This window comes from Aedes aegypti, chromosome 2, assembly GCF_002204515.2.
Source record: "Aedes aegypti strain LVP_AGWG chromosome 2, AaegL5.0 Primary Assembly, whole genome shotgun sequence".
NCBI lineage: Eukaryota > Metazoa > Arthropoda > Insecta > Diptera > Culicidae > Aedes > Aedes aegypti.
Window position 1 is genome coordinate 451,534,541 of NC_035108.1, and position 17,952 is coordinate 451,552,492.

At 38.1% G+C, this 17,952-nt stretch overlaps 1 protein-coding gene across 5 annotated transcripts in view; it reads left to right on the forward strand.

Moving 5' to 3' along the window:
• Nucleotides 1–17,952, forward strand: part of LOC5564933 (protein sickie) — a 653,305-nt gene that overhangs the window by 620,766 nt on the left and 14,587 nt on the right. For all 5 annotated transcript variants that reach the window (XM_021848047.1, XM_021848048.1, XM_021848049.1 and 2 more), the window contains one exon: nt 8,703–8,786. In XM_021848047.1, the coding sequence (XP_021703739.1) occupies nt 8,703–8,786 (84 nt within the window). The remainder of the gene's footprint in view (nt 1–8,702; nt 8,787–17,952) is intronic.

The following is a 17,952-nucleotide window of genomic DNA, read 5'->3' on the forward strand; positions in this document are numbered from 1 at the left end:
CCGTTTCACCCATCAAACCCACGCAACACAGCTGATCTGCTTAACGTTTGGCAGGGTGACAAATGTCAAACGCGCGAAAAAATCCATTCCGCCAAACAAACATCCATTAGTCGGGGTCCATTTAGCATTGGAAGAAAAAAAAAAGCGGTAACGAAAAAGAAATCCCCCTCGTTTGTTTGCAAATATAATAGTTTTATCCGTGGGCAAGCAGCTCATCTGCAATGTTGCGTGAAAATATTTGAAAAATGTATGTTCACACTGTCTGGAAACCTGTGCCGAATGGGCCTACACAAGTTTCGCTTGCATCCCTCTATCTCTCAGTCCACTGAACTATGTACCCACGGTTTGTTATTAGTGGCTACTGCGACTGACCACTACTCTAATACTTGATGCACGTGGAGGCAAACATCGAATCGAAAGCACTTTGACGCGCAGCAGGCCTTTGTGAGGCTTATTAATTATACTGCGTGCGAGATTGGACGCTTTGTACCGGACCATTATCAGCAGACCGTTGGTTGTTATGATTTACGATCTGATTCCAGTCGTTGTCTAAGCCATTTATTTAATTACTAATGCGGCCATTTGTTTCAAGTGAGTGCGAGAATTTTATGCTTCTCTGACAGAAGGCATACCAACCAGAATAGTTCTGAATTGAGTGGCACGCGAGGGTGGATGACAGTCGTCGTCCAACAATTCAGCCGTTCAAGGAGAACTAGATTTGGGTCCGGGTGTTGAGCACGACAAATACGGATCGGAAACTGGTCCAGTGATGGTGATCATCGTTGCCATGGGAGTGCCTTTACTTCGTCAACAGAACGCTTCCAAAGTCATCGAAATTAATGCTAACGTGTTACTTGTGTCCATCTCCTACGCTCGTGGCACACAATCTTCGTGAAAATGGAGCTGTAGGTTGTTTGTCAAACAGTAATGTTTGCTCGCTGAATTAGCATATGATTTATGGCGTTCAATCTTCAAATCAGTTTCAGCGGAATGCGTGAAACCGAGTTTGGATTGTCAACGAGAAAAAGTAGGTCCTGGATTATCTCAGCGAAGTCAATCCGTATCAAGTGTTTGCAGTTCGCAATTCTTAATTTGCTAATCACTCGCAAATCTCTGTAAACACACTTTATTTCAACAGCTCCTTCAAACCATTTTACATCATCGCAGCTTGAAGACTGAAGCCGGCTCACATCAAACGATCCGCGCGATGTGAAAAGTCCGCAGCTTGTGTCAGATTGCGTGAGCGATAAGTTGTTTGCCGTGTTTTCCGCCTCCTTCGAGCGAATGTCGTGTCACGGTTTTTCTGGCTGGGTCGTGTGGAAAAGACAGTTTACTAAACCTGTCAATTTTCGCCGGCAAAATTTCAACAATCTAACCAAGCAGAAACCGCTGTTCAATTTCTCCCTCTTCTCGCCTCGATTGGCTTTCATTCTCGTATTTCAAACAACGACAAACAAGTGGCCGTTGTAAGGTAGTAAGTCAGACTTGCGGGTATCATTATCTGTCGTTTTATTCGGAGATGCAGTGATTATGACGGCTGGAACGGATTTGCAAAAGGCTTGCCGCCACAACAGTGCCAACAAAAATGTTGTTGCACGTATGGGATCGGTTTCATCTTGGCGATCGTGTTTCAAATTTCAACGCATCGCAGCAGGCAATTTACCGTCACAAGAGACAAGTGTCGCGAATTTTATGCCTGCTGTGATTGCTGTTCCGCAATGGTTGTCAACAATCATGCCTCACACGTGATCAAGCGTAACGGGTGATACATTTCAGGTGTCAATGCACTGTACGATGAAAATGATTCAAATTACATTGGTTTAAATACCTATCGAACCACATGCTCAAGTGGCGTACAGTGCATCGACATAACCCTCAGATCTTTATGTCCTCGGAACCACCTTACGGTATTTCTTCGGGGAGGGGCATTACCTAGGCTCTCATAGAACTCATCAATCAGGTCATCGGATTCATCGTTCGTTTACACATATGTGCTGATCAGCCGGTAGTTGAAGAACTTGGCCTTCATGTATAACACGTAGAATTGGTCACTCACCAGTTTCCACCGAATAATGGGATTTACCGCTCAGAAATCACGTTCTCCTGTTTTAGGCCAGCGTATTTCCTGGATAGTTGCCAAGCTCACACCGACATGCCGCAGTTTACGAGCCAAGATGGGAACGTTCAATCCAAGCGCATAGCAATCTCTTGAATACGGATACAGCATAAATTCCCGAAAAGTATAAACAACCTCTTTGTCCGGATCAACCCTGAGAAAGACTCGCGAAGAGGAAAAATATCAACGTCATATGCAGCCCAGATTCCCCTCTCACGAAACGTCAAATGCAGCCCACCGTTCTTATGGCTGAAAAAGTGAAAAGTATTGTGTTCAAAGTAAACTGTTATTAAAAACCTCAGTCGGTGGAGCAGTTTCTTTTCCAAAATTGTTGATAAATCTAAGCAGAAGAATAATTATTTCTAATGTCTGCTACGTTTGCTGGCATGAAATTTCACTCAAACCGCTATTTATGATTCGATGTGATGCAAACTCAACCATTTTTTGCTGAGAGGTTCATGTGAGGGTTTGAACAGCATGCGCATAATTGGTATGAACACAAAGTGGAATAAGAAAAAAACTCAGCAATCACAGAAAAAGAAGACCGTCTTCACGAGTCTCGTCTTAGGATCAAACTAAGTTAAGTCGAAACTCTGACCACCCACTAGGTGTCAGCTGCATGAATAAATCTCATCGTCACTAATATAACAGACAATTCCATTTCGCACCCGTCACACCTTTCGTAAATTCACATCCAGAGGGGAGGTGATTTTCTTTCGATGCTTTTGAAGTGAGAAGACGCAGTAACCGATATTTATTTACACAACAAAAGCTTTTGTCGCTTCCATGGAAACCGCGCTACTCTATTGTGGTTGTCATTGTTACTTAAAAGGCGGTCCGCGGTCAGAAACTCACGGATTGCCGCGCTTTGTTTCGGGATTAGAGCGTTGCGTAGTCGTAGGCAGTTTTCGTAACCCCCAATTCCTTGAAACCGAAAGTGTGATTGGCACACGCTTCAGTTTCGTTGCAGTAGAACGTGTGGGCTGATAACAGCGCGCTGATACTGGCTTATGTGCTTGATGACTCTCAGCCTCACTTTCTGTGGTAGCATAGAGGTAGAAGATAAGTAAGCACATAATCCTTCAATTAATCCAACCTTGCGGAGAATTTCGGTAGACATTAAGGCGACAAATATGAATTGAATTGAGAAACTGAATTTTGAATGGAATTATACATGCTTTATGCAAAATGAAGTCAATGCTGGAAGAGTAATAAAAAGGCAATAAGAAAAACAGGAAAACATAAATACCATTTTTGCGTATCTTTAAGATCAAGTAGGCTTTTTGTCATCACGCCAATTTTCCATGAAACTGCTTACTTCACTTTACTGAATCATGAGGTGTCGTTATAGTCATTACGCAACTGGAAGCACAACATTTTTTTCATTACGCGAATGGTCTGAGTTCCGTAATTGAACCATTACACACACATTTTCTGACGATGCACAATAATGCTGAAGGGATCTCGATATGATTTCGTATACCCTCAAGTGGCCTGTTACGGAATTTCATAAAATTTTGTACGCAACTCTGCAGAACTCGATTTTTGCAACACTCGTCATAATTATCCAACGCAGAAAGCTTTGTTGGATAAACGTACGACTAGTGCTGTAAAAATCATCATTCTTCTTCTTGTTGCATGCAATTTGACTAAAATAAACAAATCAATAATTTTCAACAATAAAGTAGTATTTTGGTGCTTGGGACATAAAAAAATGTTGCGCTTTTTTCTTAGATTAAGGTTCTAAAATCACTGAGAGCTACTTTCGATAGATTTTCTTCGATAATTCAAATTATTTTACATCGTCTCGTTGTCCCAATGATCTCTCCCATAAGGGCAAAGGTGCGAGACCGACCACAAGAATGTCGTTTCTAATAATATTACATCGGGGGTGAAACTTTTTCACACAGATACCTCTCCACTTCACATCTCGATTACTTTAGGGAGTGTGCTGAGCTTATTGAAATCGTATTATGGGCCTACCTTCGCCCAGATGACTTTCCGGTTCAATGAGCTTGCTCTACGGGTGGTATTGTGTGGGTACTTCTCTCAGAGGGCTACAGTCAACTCTCCATAACTTGATATTGAAGGGACCTTCGAGTTCGAGTTCGAAATATCGAGAGAGGGAGAGCTGACTGTAATTCAAGTTTTGCATTTTTCGACTCGGTCGGTTGGTTGTCGTAGTCGTCGTCGTAGAGCAAGTCTATTAATATCAGGTGACAATGAACAACTTGTGCACTCCGATACGCAAAGGTACTTGTTGCTCCCCCGCATAAAACATTCCTAGAGGTGAGGTTTTGTCATTCATCTGTTCGAGGCAACAAGTGCTGTATGTGGGTATATCGGGTGAGAATTGTTGAATGTGAAATATTGATAATTATTACACTTTTTTTTTGCAATTTTTCATCTTAATAGGCTGTTTTTTATCACGCCAATCTGTCATCAAACGGCCTACTTTCCTGCACTAAATTACGCAGTGTGGTAATGGTCATTACATAACTGGAATAAGTTGTGTAATGACTGTTACGCAACGTATTTTTATTAGGCTACTGTTTTGAGTTGCGTAATGAATAATTACACAACAACTTTCATAAATTGTAAAATAATGTTGGACACATCTCAATATGATTTCTGACACCATCAATTGGTCTTCAACGAAATTTAAAAAAAAAAGTTGTACGCAACTCGTTGCAGAACTCAATGATTATAGCACTCATCGTAATTATCCAACTCAGCAAGCCTCGTTGGATAATTGTACGACTCCTGCTGTAACAATAATCATTCTGTACCTTGTTGCGTAAACTACTATTATAACATTGATAACTATATTGATAATTATTATAATAAGTTATAATGTCATAATTTATGTTTTGTTTATTTTTTGTGATCTCTACAGTTCCTATGTTTAGACATTCAGTCACTACCAGTCCCGTATGTAACATATTTCATCAACCTTCCTCATTGTATTTCTAGATTCATCGCCTTCAGTGCACCCTAGCACAACACACGATCTCCGACGACATTGACGCCACCCAATTCTCAACGCGTTCTGACTTATTGTTTCGCCCTGACATTTCGGTCCCAGTCTCGGCCGCCAAAGTCAGGAATTTCACATAATACAAATTGATAAATTCTTCAAGTTGACAACCGCGGTGGCAGATAGTAAATTTCCCGGTCCACACATGGATCTGGTCGGTAGTAATCCAATATTGATGCCGAAATGCTACCCCGTAGGTTCACTAGGTATCAACTCGACTATAACTAAAGGGCGTATGTTGGAATGTTTGCAGGGCCGAACGACAAGTTTCTTCAATTACTCGCGCGATGGCGACTATAAATAGAATTTGAATAAATTAAGATGATCGAAATGCTGCAACCGATTGGGACGCAATCGATAACTAACCGCTCGCACACGACCGTGAATGAGTGATATTTGACTGCATCTTAACTAGTCATGTACCTACAGTTGTGTTCAGAATAATAGTAATAATAGCCGACCATTATGCAAAATTATCAACTTAGATATGGTCTGACTTTGTTTTTCTTTAAGCAATCGACTTTCATTTTTTACAGAATAATAAAAATGTGCTTTATTTCATTGCCTGAAAATTTGAAATATTTAGAAGTTTCTTTTTAAAAGTTAAGCATTAAGAAGCTCAAAGTAAGAGTAGTTATTATATAAAAAATACTTGTTCAACAACAGCATGGAAAAAAAGCTCGATTATGAATTTGTATCTGTCTAAACGATGAGTTAAGAACGCAGAATTTCGAAAAAAAAAAATCAAATTTTGGTAATGAAATTGAGCTAACCTGGAAGTTTTCTGTCAAAATTTGATACTCATTGCTAATAAAACAAATTTAAAGTAGGTGAAAGTTTAAAATGTTGTATGAAAATCGCCTCTCGCTTCTATTATTCTGAACACAACTGTAGATGATGATCTTTTCCCAGCTCAAGAAGGATAATGATGATGATGGAGCGACTGTGACGAATATCTCTAATTGCGTGAAATCGATGATTACTCAAGCTGTGGCATTGAGCCTGCTTTGTTTTAGAAATAACGAGGCTTAGCATATGTCATACCATAAGCTATATGTCTGAAAGTAAGTTTTCGCAACCTTAAGCGTGACATGTGACTTCTTTTATGGCAATAACGCAACGGTTGTGAAAAATATTCCGTTAGGTCAAAAAATGACGCCCAAAAATGGGTTCACCTATATCTCGTAACCGAATGGCAGTTGGAAAACACAGTCACGATCCAAATTAGCCTTCATCAGGAAGCCACTGCACACTGTCAATTTATGACCGCTCAAATGGAGGTCGGTCACGAAAATGCCTATATCAATACAGACATGCCATTCTCAACGAAAGTGTTTCGATAGACATTTGCAGAATTTTAATCACTCTAAATTAGACCGTGTTCAGCATTGCTCGCATACTGGCACACAAATCAGTAAGCCTACTATGGTTGGTTGCTAGTGCTGACAACCATGATGATGATGATGATAGCTGGGTTACCATGACTACTCTACTCTCACATGGCAATTAGTGTGTAGCCGTATCGCTTGATTGCATCGATTTGCTCGGATCGTTACTGGTTGGTATGCAATGTAAGATCAATAAGGTTAACGGCGCTTTTATTAATTGATTGGAAATTATCATGTATTTTAGCCAGAGTTGGATGAAGTGGGTGATGTAAGTCGACATTTTGCTAACATGGGTCTTTTTTATCTTGAACATGAAATGCGATGTGATGAAATGGAATTTTCGATACCAGAGCTATTTGCAGGTTAGGGTAATTGTTTATTAGTATTATATTTAATGTACATGTGTTTCAGTTCCAGTAACCCTGGATGTGTGAAAAAGTGAATGCACTAAATTTCTTCATCAGGGAAACGTTTTTGATTTTATTGTTGGCATTGATCCCAAGGGTGTTGAATATTTTCATGTTTAACTAATTACTGATAGATCAATCAAGATGTTTCTGCATAGCTTAGGATTCTAGATAATCAATTAAGTCGAGTCAAGTACACGACACTGAAGACGGCCTTACAGTTGAGGTCGAAAAACACGTATCTGTCGAAGGATACAAACTCTTGTGCAATCAAGATGTTTCTATAGAATTCTGTAAACAATTTCTAAGATAGCTTAGACGAAGCTCTTCAAGAACATAAGTATAATCATAAAGTTTTGCACCACGTAAAATTTTCTAGCAATTGTTGGAAAACCTTCTGTAGTAGCAGTTTTCTTCAAATACAGAATCTACTTCTAAGCTCAAGATATCTACAACCGGTTATTCCCTTCAAAAGACACGACACAATCTATCTTTTGGATGTCATGTGTAACAAACAATTGTTCCACATATTGCTAAAAGTACCGACAATAGCCATAAAGTCCAATCCCATAAATCATCATATCTTTGGTCGTCGGACGACCGGGAAACTTTGACGACAGACAACTATCCTCTCGTCAAATCGCACATTGTAAAGCGCCATCGCGTTCTTCACAAGACGAATGTCCCCATTACTGTCAATTCCGTCGTCGGTCGGTCACAAGCTCGGCGGAGAGGAGACCGGAGACTAGACCTGAGCAGTGAAAGCGCTTTCGGTTTTGCAACATAAGTGCCCCTGCATAGAAGAAAAGTGTCAAGTCCCCCTCCTGAACGAGACAATGACCAATGGAACCCGTGTTGAAAACAGACTCTCGTGCGGATATAAATCTTTCTCTAATCAATAATGACGAGGACGTAAATCTTGATATTGGAAAAAGTAAGCAATGCAACAAAGCGACGTCCAACTAATTCAGTGGTTCCCAACTTTTTTAAGATGCGAACCCCTTTGAAGTTCTTCACACATCCACTGAGCATCATCTCTGAAAGCTGCTATAAAAATTTCGAAAGACTTGCTAATGAGCTTCTTCATTCTTTTGAGATTACGTCCTCACTGGGACAGAGCCTGCTTCTCACATTAGTGTTCAATGAGCTCTTACACAGCTACAAACTGAGAGCTTTCTTTGCCAAAGTTGCCATTTTCGCATTCGTATATCGTGTTGCAAGTACGATGATACTCTATGGCTAGGAAAGTCAAGGAAATTTCCATCACGAAAAGATCCTGAACGGACCGAACGAAACGAAAATATCCTGAATGGACACCACTAGGAACAACCTCAGTTTTATATTAACGCTCAAACTGGATATTCTATGAATATACAACATGTAAGAACAACATCACTGGTAATATATTCCTCACAATTTCTATCAATTAAAAACGACACATATTACAGATAACAGGCTTCTCGGACCCCTTGAAAAGTCACCACGGCCCCGCAGACCACCGGTTGATAACCCCTCAACTAATTGATCGGAAGAAAGCCACAAAGAGCGACCTCGTGGCTAATCACTTCTTGGGCTTTAATTTTTTCCCGATGAGGTTCAAACAAATCAAGCTAACCATCGACTCGTACGAGTACTGGAACTGAATGTCTTGATTGCACAAGCGTGTTTATCCCATTAGTTTGTCATAAATTCCGGATAAGGTCCCATACCACAATGACTAATTGAGGATTTTCTTCTTTTTTACTTTCTTACAGGCACACGTTGTGGCGGCATTCGAACAAAGTCTGGCCAACATGACCCAGCGGTTGCAGACGTTGACAGCCACGACGGAGAAGAAGGTAACGATTCGTACTTATTTAAAACTCGAACCATGATGTGTTTGAAATCGTTATTAATGGAAAAATAGCCACATATATGGCACCTACTACTCGATAGATATAGTATTCAAACATTTTGTTTGTGAATTTGAAAATATTTCAACCGGAGAATCGAACGTGATCGAGATTTTAAGCTTTTGGGCACTATTTGGAATGATATATTATATATTGGGGCCATCCTTAGCCGAGTGGTTAGAGTCCGCGGCTACAAAGCAAAGCCATGCTGAAGGTGTCTGGGTTCGATTCCCGTTCGGTCCAGGATCTTTTCGTAATGGACATTTCCTTTACTTCCCTGGGCATACAGTATAATCGTACTTGCCACACGATATACGAATGCGAAAATGACAACTTCGGCAAAGAAAGCTCTCAGTTAATAACTGTGGAACACTAAGCTGAGAAGCCGGCTCTGTGGGGAACGTGGGGAATTGGGGACGTTAATGCCAAGAACAAGAAGATTTTTCCAAACAATACACTAATTGTCATCTCGAGACAACCATTGACGAAAAAATCCCGGAATTTCCCGTATCCCAGGATTCCGGAGATGGAAATAAAGTTTGATTTGACCCATTCGATTTCTATTCAAATCCATGACAATTTTTCTTAGATTCAAGATTCTTTTTCTTTTTTCCTTATCCGAAATAAGGATACACGTGTTTTTGGATTTTTTGATTAGGGTGACCATTTCCGAAATAAGGTGACCAGAAAAATCGCGACTTTGCTAAATTTTTATTTTTTTAAATCGTAACTTGATGGACAAAATGAAAGCCAATGTATTTTTTTTTTAATAAAAAATCAGTATTTTTCATCGGCACACACTGTAGGTCTCAGCGCATTAGATTTTTTATTTTAAAAAAATCATAACTTTCGAACAGCTCAACCGATTTCCAATCGTTTTTATGGAATGAAAGCTTAAGATTTCAACTTTTCAGAAAAATATTAAACTCGGAAAAAAACAATTTTTACATGAAATAATATAAAAATTTTTGGGTTTTTAGAAAAATTTTATATTTTTTCACGTAATAAAACTTTTTCTTGAGATTGATTGATCGAGATTGAAAATCGATCGAGCTGTTCGAAAGTTATGATTTTTTTTTTAGATAAAAAATCTAATGCGCTGAGACCTACAGTGTGCGCCGATAAAAAATACTGATTTTTTATTTTCAAAAATATATATCTCAGAAACTAAAAAACATACATCGCTGAAAATTTGACAGTGAACATGGAATTTTCTGAACTTTAAAGAAAAAATGAGAACAGCAATAGCACCTTTTGTTCCAAGGCCTTCAAAACACGAAAGAGTGGAAGTTTTTGATTTTTTCATGTAAAAAACATTTTTTTGTGAAATTTTATTTTTATTCTGGAAAAGTCAAAAGCTTAAGCTTAGAATCTTGATGCGATGTGTGAAGCTCACAACTTCGTCCTGATTTAACGGATCAATTTTATCATTCTCTTGGAGCACTTATAGTCAAACATGACGTCCCGTCACATAACAAAAATCATCAAATTAATAAGCTCCTCAGTTTATTGGGCCGCACTTATGAATCCTTCACATCAGCATTGTAGCAATTTTATTATTTTTTAGTTCGTAATTCGGCCAAGCGGCATTCGGCCAAATGGCCGAACACCATTGCACAGTGGTCCAGGAATCAGTTTTACGCGGAAAGATGTATTTTGAGCTTTAAAATGAAACATTAGACAAAAACGGTCTTCTACAAAGTTGTTTGTATTAGTTAGGTCCTTCGTTTGGTGTTATTGAAAATTAGGGTGGACCACATTTTCATAGAAATTGTATAACTAACTTTCTCATTTGTAGAAATTATATTATACATGCTTTAGCAAAGTTGTAGACCATTCAATTTCAAGCAACTTTGCCAAAAAAAGTTTTTTTTTTATCTCTTAAATTGACCGATTTACAGCTTTTTTCCTACGCTGGCATAGGGTGGTCCGAACAAAACTGGTTTTCTGGCTTTAGAGTTTTCAATTCAAATTTCTCATCAAAGTAGTCTATGAAACACTTTTAGAGCTTTGAAAAATGCGTAATTTGGTGCGTGAAGAAACTCGCTATCTCCTTCCGTTTGGGAGTTATTGTTGGTATTCTCTCAAAAACATGCCTACTTTGATTGAGAATATTTCTGATTGGGGCAAACATAATAAATATTTTTTGACGGCATTCAAAAGACGAAATAAATTTGTATATTATATGAAAAACTTACAGATGTGCTATTTTTGTAACTTTAATAAAATGTCTTGAAAAACACATATTTTTTATCACAAAAACTTTAATAACTTTTGAACTAAAATAGATATCAACAATCTTTTTGCATGAAAATTTGCTTTTTTATTAAGTTCCTAAAGTCGTTTATAGACCACTTTGACGAAAAATCTGAAATAAGAAAGATAGGGCTCTAAAACTATTTTGAAGATTTTCAGTGTATGTATTTTTTGATTTTTTTGCATTTTGAGCATGTAAATAAAATTTTAGACAAAAATGGTCTTCTACAAAAATGTTTCTAAAAATGTAAGCTTTCATAAGTGTCATTTAAAACTAGGGTGGTCCACAATATCACACAAATCATAGAATCAACTTTTTTATTTACAAAAATACTAGTATATACTTTTAAGCAAAGCGGTAGAACTTGAAATTTTGATCAACTTTGCCAAAAGAAGTTTTTCTGTAGTTCAAAATTTGACCAATCTAGAGCATTTTTTCGTTACACATCAGGGTGGTCCAACAAAATTAAGTTTTTCAACTCTAGTTTTTTTAATATTAATTTTCGTCAAAGTCGTCTATTAACGACTTTTAGAACTTAACAAAACGCAAATTTTCATGCAAAAAGATTGTTGATATCTATTTTAGTTCAAAAGTTATTAAGGTTTTGGTAATAAAAAATATTTGTTTTTCCAGACATATTATTAGAGTTACAAAAATAACACATCTGTAATTTTTGATATAATATACAATTGTTTTTAGTCTTTTGAATGCCGTCAAAAGATATTTTTTATGTTTGCCCCAATCAGAGATATTCACAATCAAAGTAGGCATGTTTTTGAGAGAAAACCAACAATAACTCCCAAACGGAAGGAGATAGCGAGTTTCTTCACTCACCAAATTACGCATTTTTTAAAGCTCTAAAAGTGTTTCATAGACTACTTTGATGAGAAATTTGAATTGAATACTAGAGCCAGAAAACCAGTTTTGTTCGGACCACCTTATGTCACCGTAGGAAAATACCTCTAAATCGGTCAATTTAAGAGATACAAGAAAACTTTCAACAAAATCCATCGAGAAATAAAAAAAAAGTTATGCACATTTTAGTGTATTTTTCAGCATGTGAAAAGTATGTTGGCTGGATGAAGGTTTAATAGGAACTTAAGGGGCCTTATGCTTGAAAACATTATTCAAAAAGTGCCATAAAAAGTACAGGAACAAAATAAAACTTAGAAAACTAAACAGTCCATACAGAATCAAAAAACAAAAATGATGCAAACAGGAAACAGTTTAAAAGTTTCGATAAGAATTTCTCAGAATCAGGACGAATAGTTTTCCATGAACATTATTTTTTTTTAAGGAATGGTGTATGCTCATGCTCATGCTCAACATTTTTTTTTTCAAGGAATGAGTTTTTTCAAGATATTTTCCAGGAATTTAATCAGGTGATGCAGGTATTTATCTAAAGAATTATTTTTTATCCGACCTTTTAAAGAAATCCCTCAATTGAATTAGCCTTCCAGAATTCAACCTAGTGTTTTTCCCAAGAATCACTTACAGAGACTCCACCATGATTTTTTTTTCAGGAATTCCTCCAAAGTTTCTTTCATAAATTTCTCAAGAAAATCCTGAAGTTCATCAAGAGATTCTTCAATCGATTTTGCTAGGAGTTCATTCAACATTTTCGTTTGGGATATTTTCAAGAACTATTTTCTCCAGTGATTTCTAAGGATTTCCTTCGAAATTGTCGTCCATTTTTTTTTTTCAAAGATTGCAGGCAAGAAATTTTATATCAGATATTATTCTTCAGAAATCCACCATAAACTCTGTGAGATATTCTTTAAAGCAATTCCCAAAGAAATTACCCAGGATTTTTGTCAGGGAACTGCCAAGGGCATTTCTTCCCTGACAGCAAAATATATAAAAAATTCTGCAAAAGTTAGTAATCATATTCTGATTTTCCATGCAAAATGTTCAAGTTTGGGGCTCTGTATCCGAGCTTCTGGTAGTCCGAATTGGCTGAAGTTTTAATGAAGTTTCGTCTGCGGTGACTCAATGATATTTATTATTATTATTATTTATTATACTTTGTATGAAAAATAGCATTAGGCTACTAACTTTTGCCACTGACTGATTTAATCTCAGATGCAACACTTGCTAGGATATATTTTCTTACTTATGAGGAAGTCTAGACGAGTTTGTTAGAAAATTGAAAAAAAAAACAATTAAATCTCTGGATAATTTTTCTAACATCCCTGCAGGATTTTCTGGAGACATTTATTGAAAATATTGAACAAAAAATAACATGAACGTAAGTTATGAAAAGCATTGAATGCACCACCCTAGAGTTTTGTGTTTGACAGAACAGCATTTCTGTCAGAATTTTTAATCCCATATTTTTTCGAAGAGCTTCTGGAGTAATTCGTGTAAGGGATGATGGCAAAATTTCTAGAAAATTTTCTGAAGGAACTCATTGATGAAGCACTGGTCGAATTTTTTTGAATTTCTCAATAAACAACAGTACTTAGGCGGCGTCCATTTATAACGTAACGCTGAAATTGGTAATTTTTGACCCCCTCCCCCCCCGCCGTTACGCTTTTTGTGTGAATTTTTTTAAATTTTTGTATGAGCCGTAACGCTTGAGCCTACTCCCCCCCTCCCCCTAGAGCGTTACGTAATTTGTGGATGCCGCCTTAATAGATTCTCTGGAATATTCCTGAAAGAATTTTGGATCGGCGGAGAAACCCCTCGAGGATACCTTGTAGGGGTTTTGGAAAAACCTATAACTTATTTGAACTTATTTGAAAACTCTGGAATAAACCTGTTCAACGGCAATCACACACTGCTACTCCGTCAACATCTGCGCCTGGTGGTTCGGTCAGGAAGAATCACCAGTTCCTTTTTCCAGGTAATGATGACTGGTATATGTCTGGCCGAAGTCAGTGATGCTACGCTCGTTAAATTTGCTCGTAAATGGTTCCAGCTCCTCCACTTTGCAACGCCAACCACACTCTGCTGTTCCGTCAACGCCTGCGCCTGGTTTCTCGGTCAGGAAGAATCGCCAGTTACTTTTCCAGGTAATGATGACTGGTATATGTCTGGCCGAAGCCAGTGATGCTACGCTCGTTAAATTTGCTCGTAAATGGTTCCAGCTCCTCCACTTTTCAACGCCAACCACACTCTGCTGTTCCGTCAATGCCTGCGCCTGGTTTCTCGGTCAGGAAGAATCGCCAGTTACTTTTCCAGGTAATGAAGACTGGTATATGTCTGGCCGAAGCCAGTGATGCTACGCTCGTTAAATTTGCTCGTAAATGGTTCCAGCTCCTCCACTTTTCAACGCCAACCACACTCTGCTGTTCCGTCAATGCCTGCGCCTGGTTTCTCGGTCAGGAAGAATCGCCAGTTACTTTTCCAGGTAATGAAGACTGGTATATGTCTGGCCGAAGCCAGTGATGCTACGCTCGTTAAATTTGCTCGTAAATGGTTCCAGCTCCTCCACTTTGCAACGCCAACCACACTCTGCTGTTCCGTCAACGCCTGCGCCTGGTTTCTCGGTCAGGAAGAATCGCCAGTTACTTTTCCAGGTAATGAAGACTGGTATATGTCTGGCCGAAGCCAGTGATGCTACGCTCGTTAAATTTGCTCGTAAATGGTTCCAGCTCCTCCACTTTTCAACGCCAACCACACTCTGCTGTTCCGTCAATGCCTGCGCCTGGTTTCTCGGTCAGGAAGAATCGCCAGTTACTTTTCCAGGTAATGAAGACTGGTATATGTCTGGCCGAAGCCAGTGATGCTACGCTCGTTAAATTTGCTCGTAAATGGTTCCAGCTCCTCCACTTTTCAACGCCAACCACACTCTGCTGTTCCGTCAATGCCTGCGCCTGGTTTCTCGGTCAGGAAGAATCGCCAGTTACTTTTCCAGGTAATGAAGACTGGTATATGTCTGGCCGAAGCCAGTGATGCTACGCTCGTTAAATTTGCTCGTAAATGGTTCCAGCTCCTCCACTTTGCAACGCCAACCACACTCTGCTGTTCCGTCAACGCCTGCGCCTGGTTTCTCGGTCAGGAAGAATCGCCAGCTACTTTTCCAGCTCCATCACTCTACAACGGAAACTAGTTTGTCCTGCATCTTTACGCTACCGATGACCCTGAACATGCTGTCCCCACGCTACTTCAACAGTACTCAGCTGTTTCGTCAACATCTGCGCCTGGTGGCTCGGCCAGGAAGAATCACCAGTTCCTTTTTCCAGGTAATGATGACTGGTATATGTCTGGCCGAAGCCAGTGATACTGCGCCCATTAAAATTGTCTTCAAATGGTTCCAGCTCCATCACACGTCAACGCCAATCAGTTTGCCATGCACCTTTACACAAGCGATGACCCGTTCCTTGAGCATGACGCCCCACGCTGCTCCAAAAGAACTCCGGTGCTCCGTCAACAACAGCGCCTGGTTGCTCGGTCAGGAAGATTCGCCACTTACTTCTCCAGCTTTTCACTGCTTAACGCCAACCACACTTCACTGGTGCGTCAGCATCGGCGCCTGGTTGCTCGGTTAGGAAGAATCGCCAGAAGACCTTTCCTGCAGATATCACCGCTGATCATCAATCCTCGCCATGTGTTTTTCTCGTTGCTCGAATTGTTATTTTTTGAATTCAAATTATTTGTAGCCGTGTAAATTAGTAATTATTAATTTAGGAAGTTAATTAATTGAATTAGATTTACCGCACTCCCTTCAAAGAGAATTATTTCTCACTGGAAGTGCATGTTTATTGTAATGTTTTGATGAAAAGAAGAGAAGGTTTTATGCCTCTAGGAGAAGTGCTTCGAAAGGAACGCCACTCCTAGGGGCTTTTCCCTACTCCAATAAATAAATAAATAAAAAAAAAAAAAAAAAAAAAAAAAACCCTTGGAAATTTTCTCAGCAGAACTCCTGGAAAAATCTTTGGAAAATCTGCTGAAATAACTACTAGCAAATCGGTGGAAAACTGGAATTGGTGAAAAAATCTTCAAAGGAAATCCAGGAATAGCATTTTAGAATTTTTTGGAGAGATCACTATGGAAATTCCTGGTAAGGTTTTTAGAATCATAATTCACTGCAACGAGAAGGAAAATAGTGACTTTCGAAACCATTATGATTAAAAAAAGGCTTTAGGGACCGTCCATCAAAAATAGAGACTTTTCACAGACTTCCGTTAAAATAGAGACCAGTAGGTGAATTCCGGTGAACAATTTCTTCGAAGAGAAGAAATTTTCTTCCATTACTCACCAGCAAGAAAATTTTCTTTTCTTCGAAGAAAATACGCGCCGGAATTCACCTACAGGTCTCTAAAAAAGGGTCCTGCTACCAGTTCATTAATAGTTAAGCATTTAGAGTTAACTGTGAGATATGTTGAGATAAATTCGCAACACCACTAGAGCGATAATTTAAAAAACGAAAACACGCGAAGAATTGAAAATCTAAATGTAACAAATTCAAAAGTCGTCAGAAGTTTATTTCTTTGGCAACAAGATTTTTAGTTAATCGAAATTTTATAATTCCTAGCAAGCTAAAACATACGGTTTGTGTTCATTACTTGAATTTCAACATTGTTCCACAGTTTTGGCACATTGACACACAAGGCAATGGAATAGGGTAAAATGTTCCAAAATGCCACATAAAGCATTTGTGTCGTTTTCTCCTAACGGGATCCTCATTTTAGAGCCATCCAAAATCGTAACAGTCACTGAGCAATATTCACTAGCAACCACCAAGAAAATATTTCCCAAATTTTAGCTTGTTTAGCGGTTTTAAATCGTGTTGAGAAATGGGATGGTTCGAAATGACTGAATGAATGAGATAGAATGCCATTTACTATGAAGAATGTAGAGTCAGAAACCAACCTTCTCCATTAGTTTGCTCTGCGGCATGGAAACGCTCATTCTTTAAAAAGATCATTTGAAAAGCTACGACTTATGCAAAAAAATGATAAATTGTTGAATTTCACTACAACAAAAATACACTTTGTCACTATTTTCAGTAAAATACCCACTATTTTGGTGACGAAAAAAAAAAAAAGGAAATCTGGAATAATTTCTCAAATTTGATAATAACAGAAGACATTCCTGTTGAAATTACTAAATAATATTATGTAAACCTTTCTGATGGATTGTATGAAGTTTTATGGAAATTCTCACGAAATTTTATAAATGATGATGAGCTGAATTTTTTACAAATTTTTGTCAAAAAAAACAGGAAGAATTTTCTGCTACCTATGGAAGACATTTCTCAAAATTCCTAAGAATTCCAAATAAAAATAATCCATAAGTTTCATAAACATTATTATAAATTCAGCAACAAATTCGTTTAGTGGTTCTATTAGGAATAGTTCGAGCAATTTAGACATGAATTTCAACAAATGCTTCGAAAATTCTACAGAAACTACCGAAAATAGCACTAATTGGTGAGATAAAAATAAAACTTGGATTAGATTGAAAGTGCTTTTCAACATAAGATTTACATGTTGATATATGTTAATAAATAATAGTTTAAAAAATATAGAAGGGTTTAGTTCAAATATTCAACTGATGGAAACGAAAATCAAACGTAATTTCCTTCAAAAACTACAGTAAAACTCATTGAAAAACCATTGAGAACCCATTGAAACAGTTTGGTGGAAGATTCGCAGGATGTTACGTAATAGATGTTACGTGAAACTTCGGTAGAATGAGAGAATTTCATCAGTTCATTTGTTCATTCTGTATCACCTATGACTAACGTAGGTGCTACGTTAAAAGTGCGATGAAAAAAAAACTATGTATGTTTTCACGTAGCATTGACGTGTGGATTGTTTTGAGTGTATAATTTTCATCTTGGTGACAATTGTGTTTGTTAATATTGTTCGTTAATACTACAAACCTACAAACCTCTAAATGATGCTT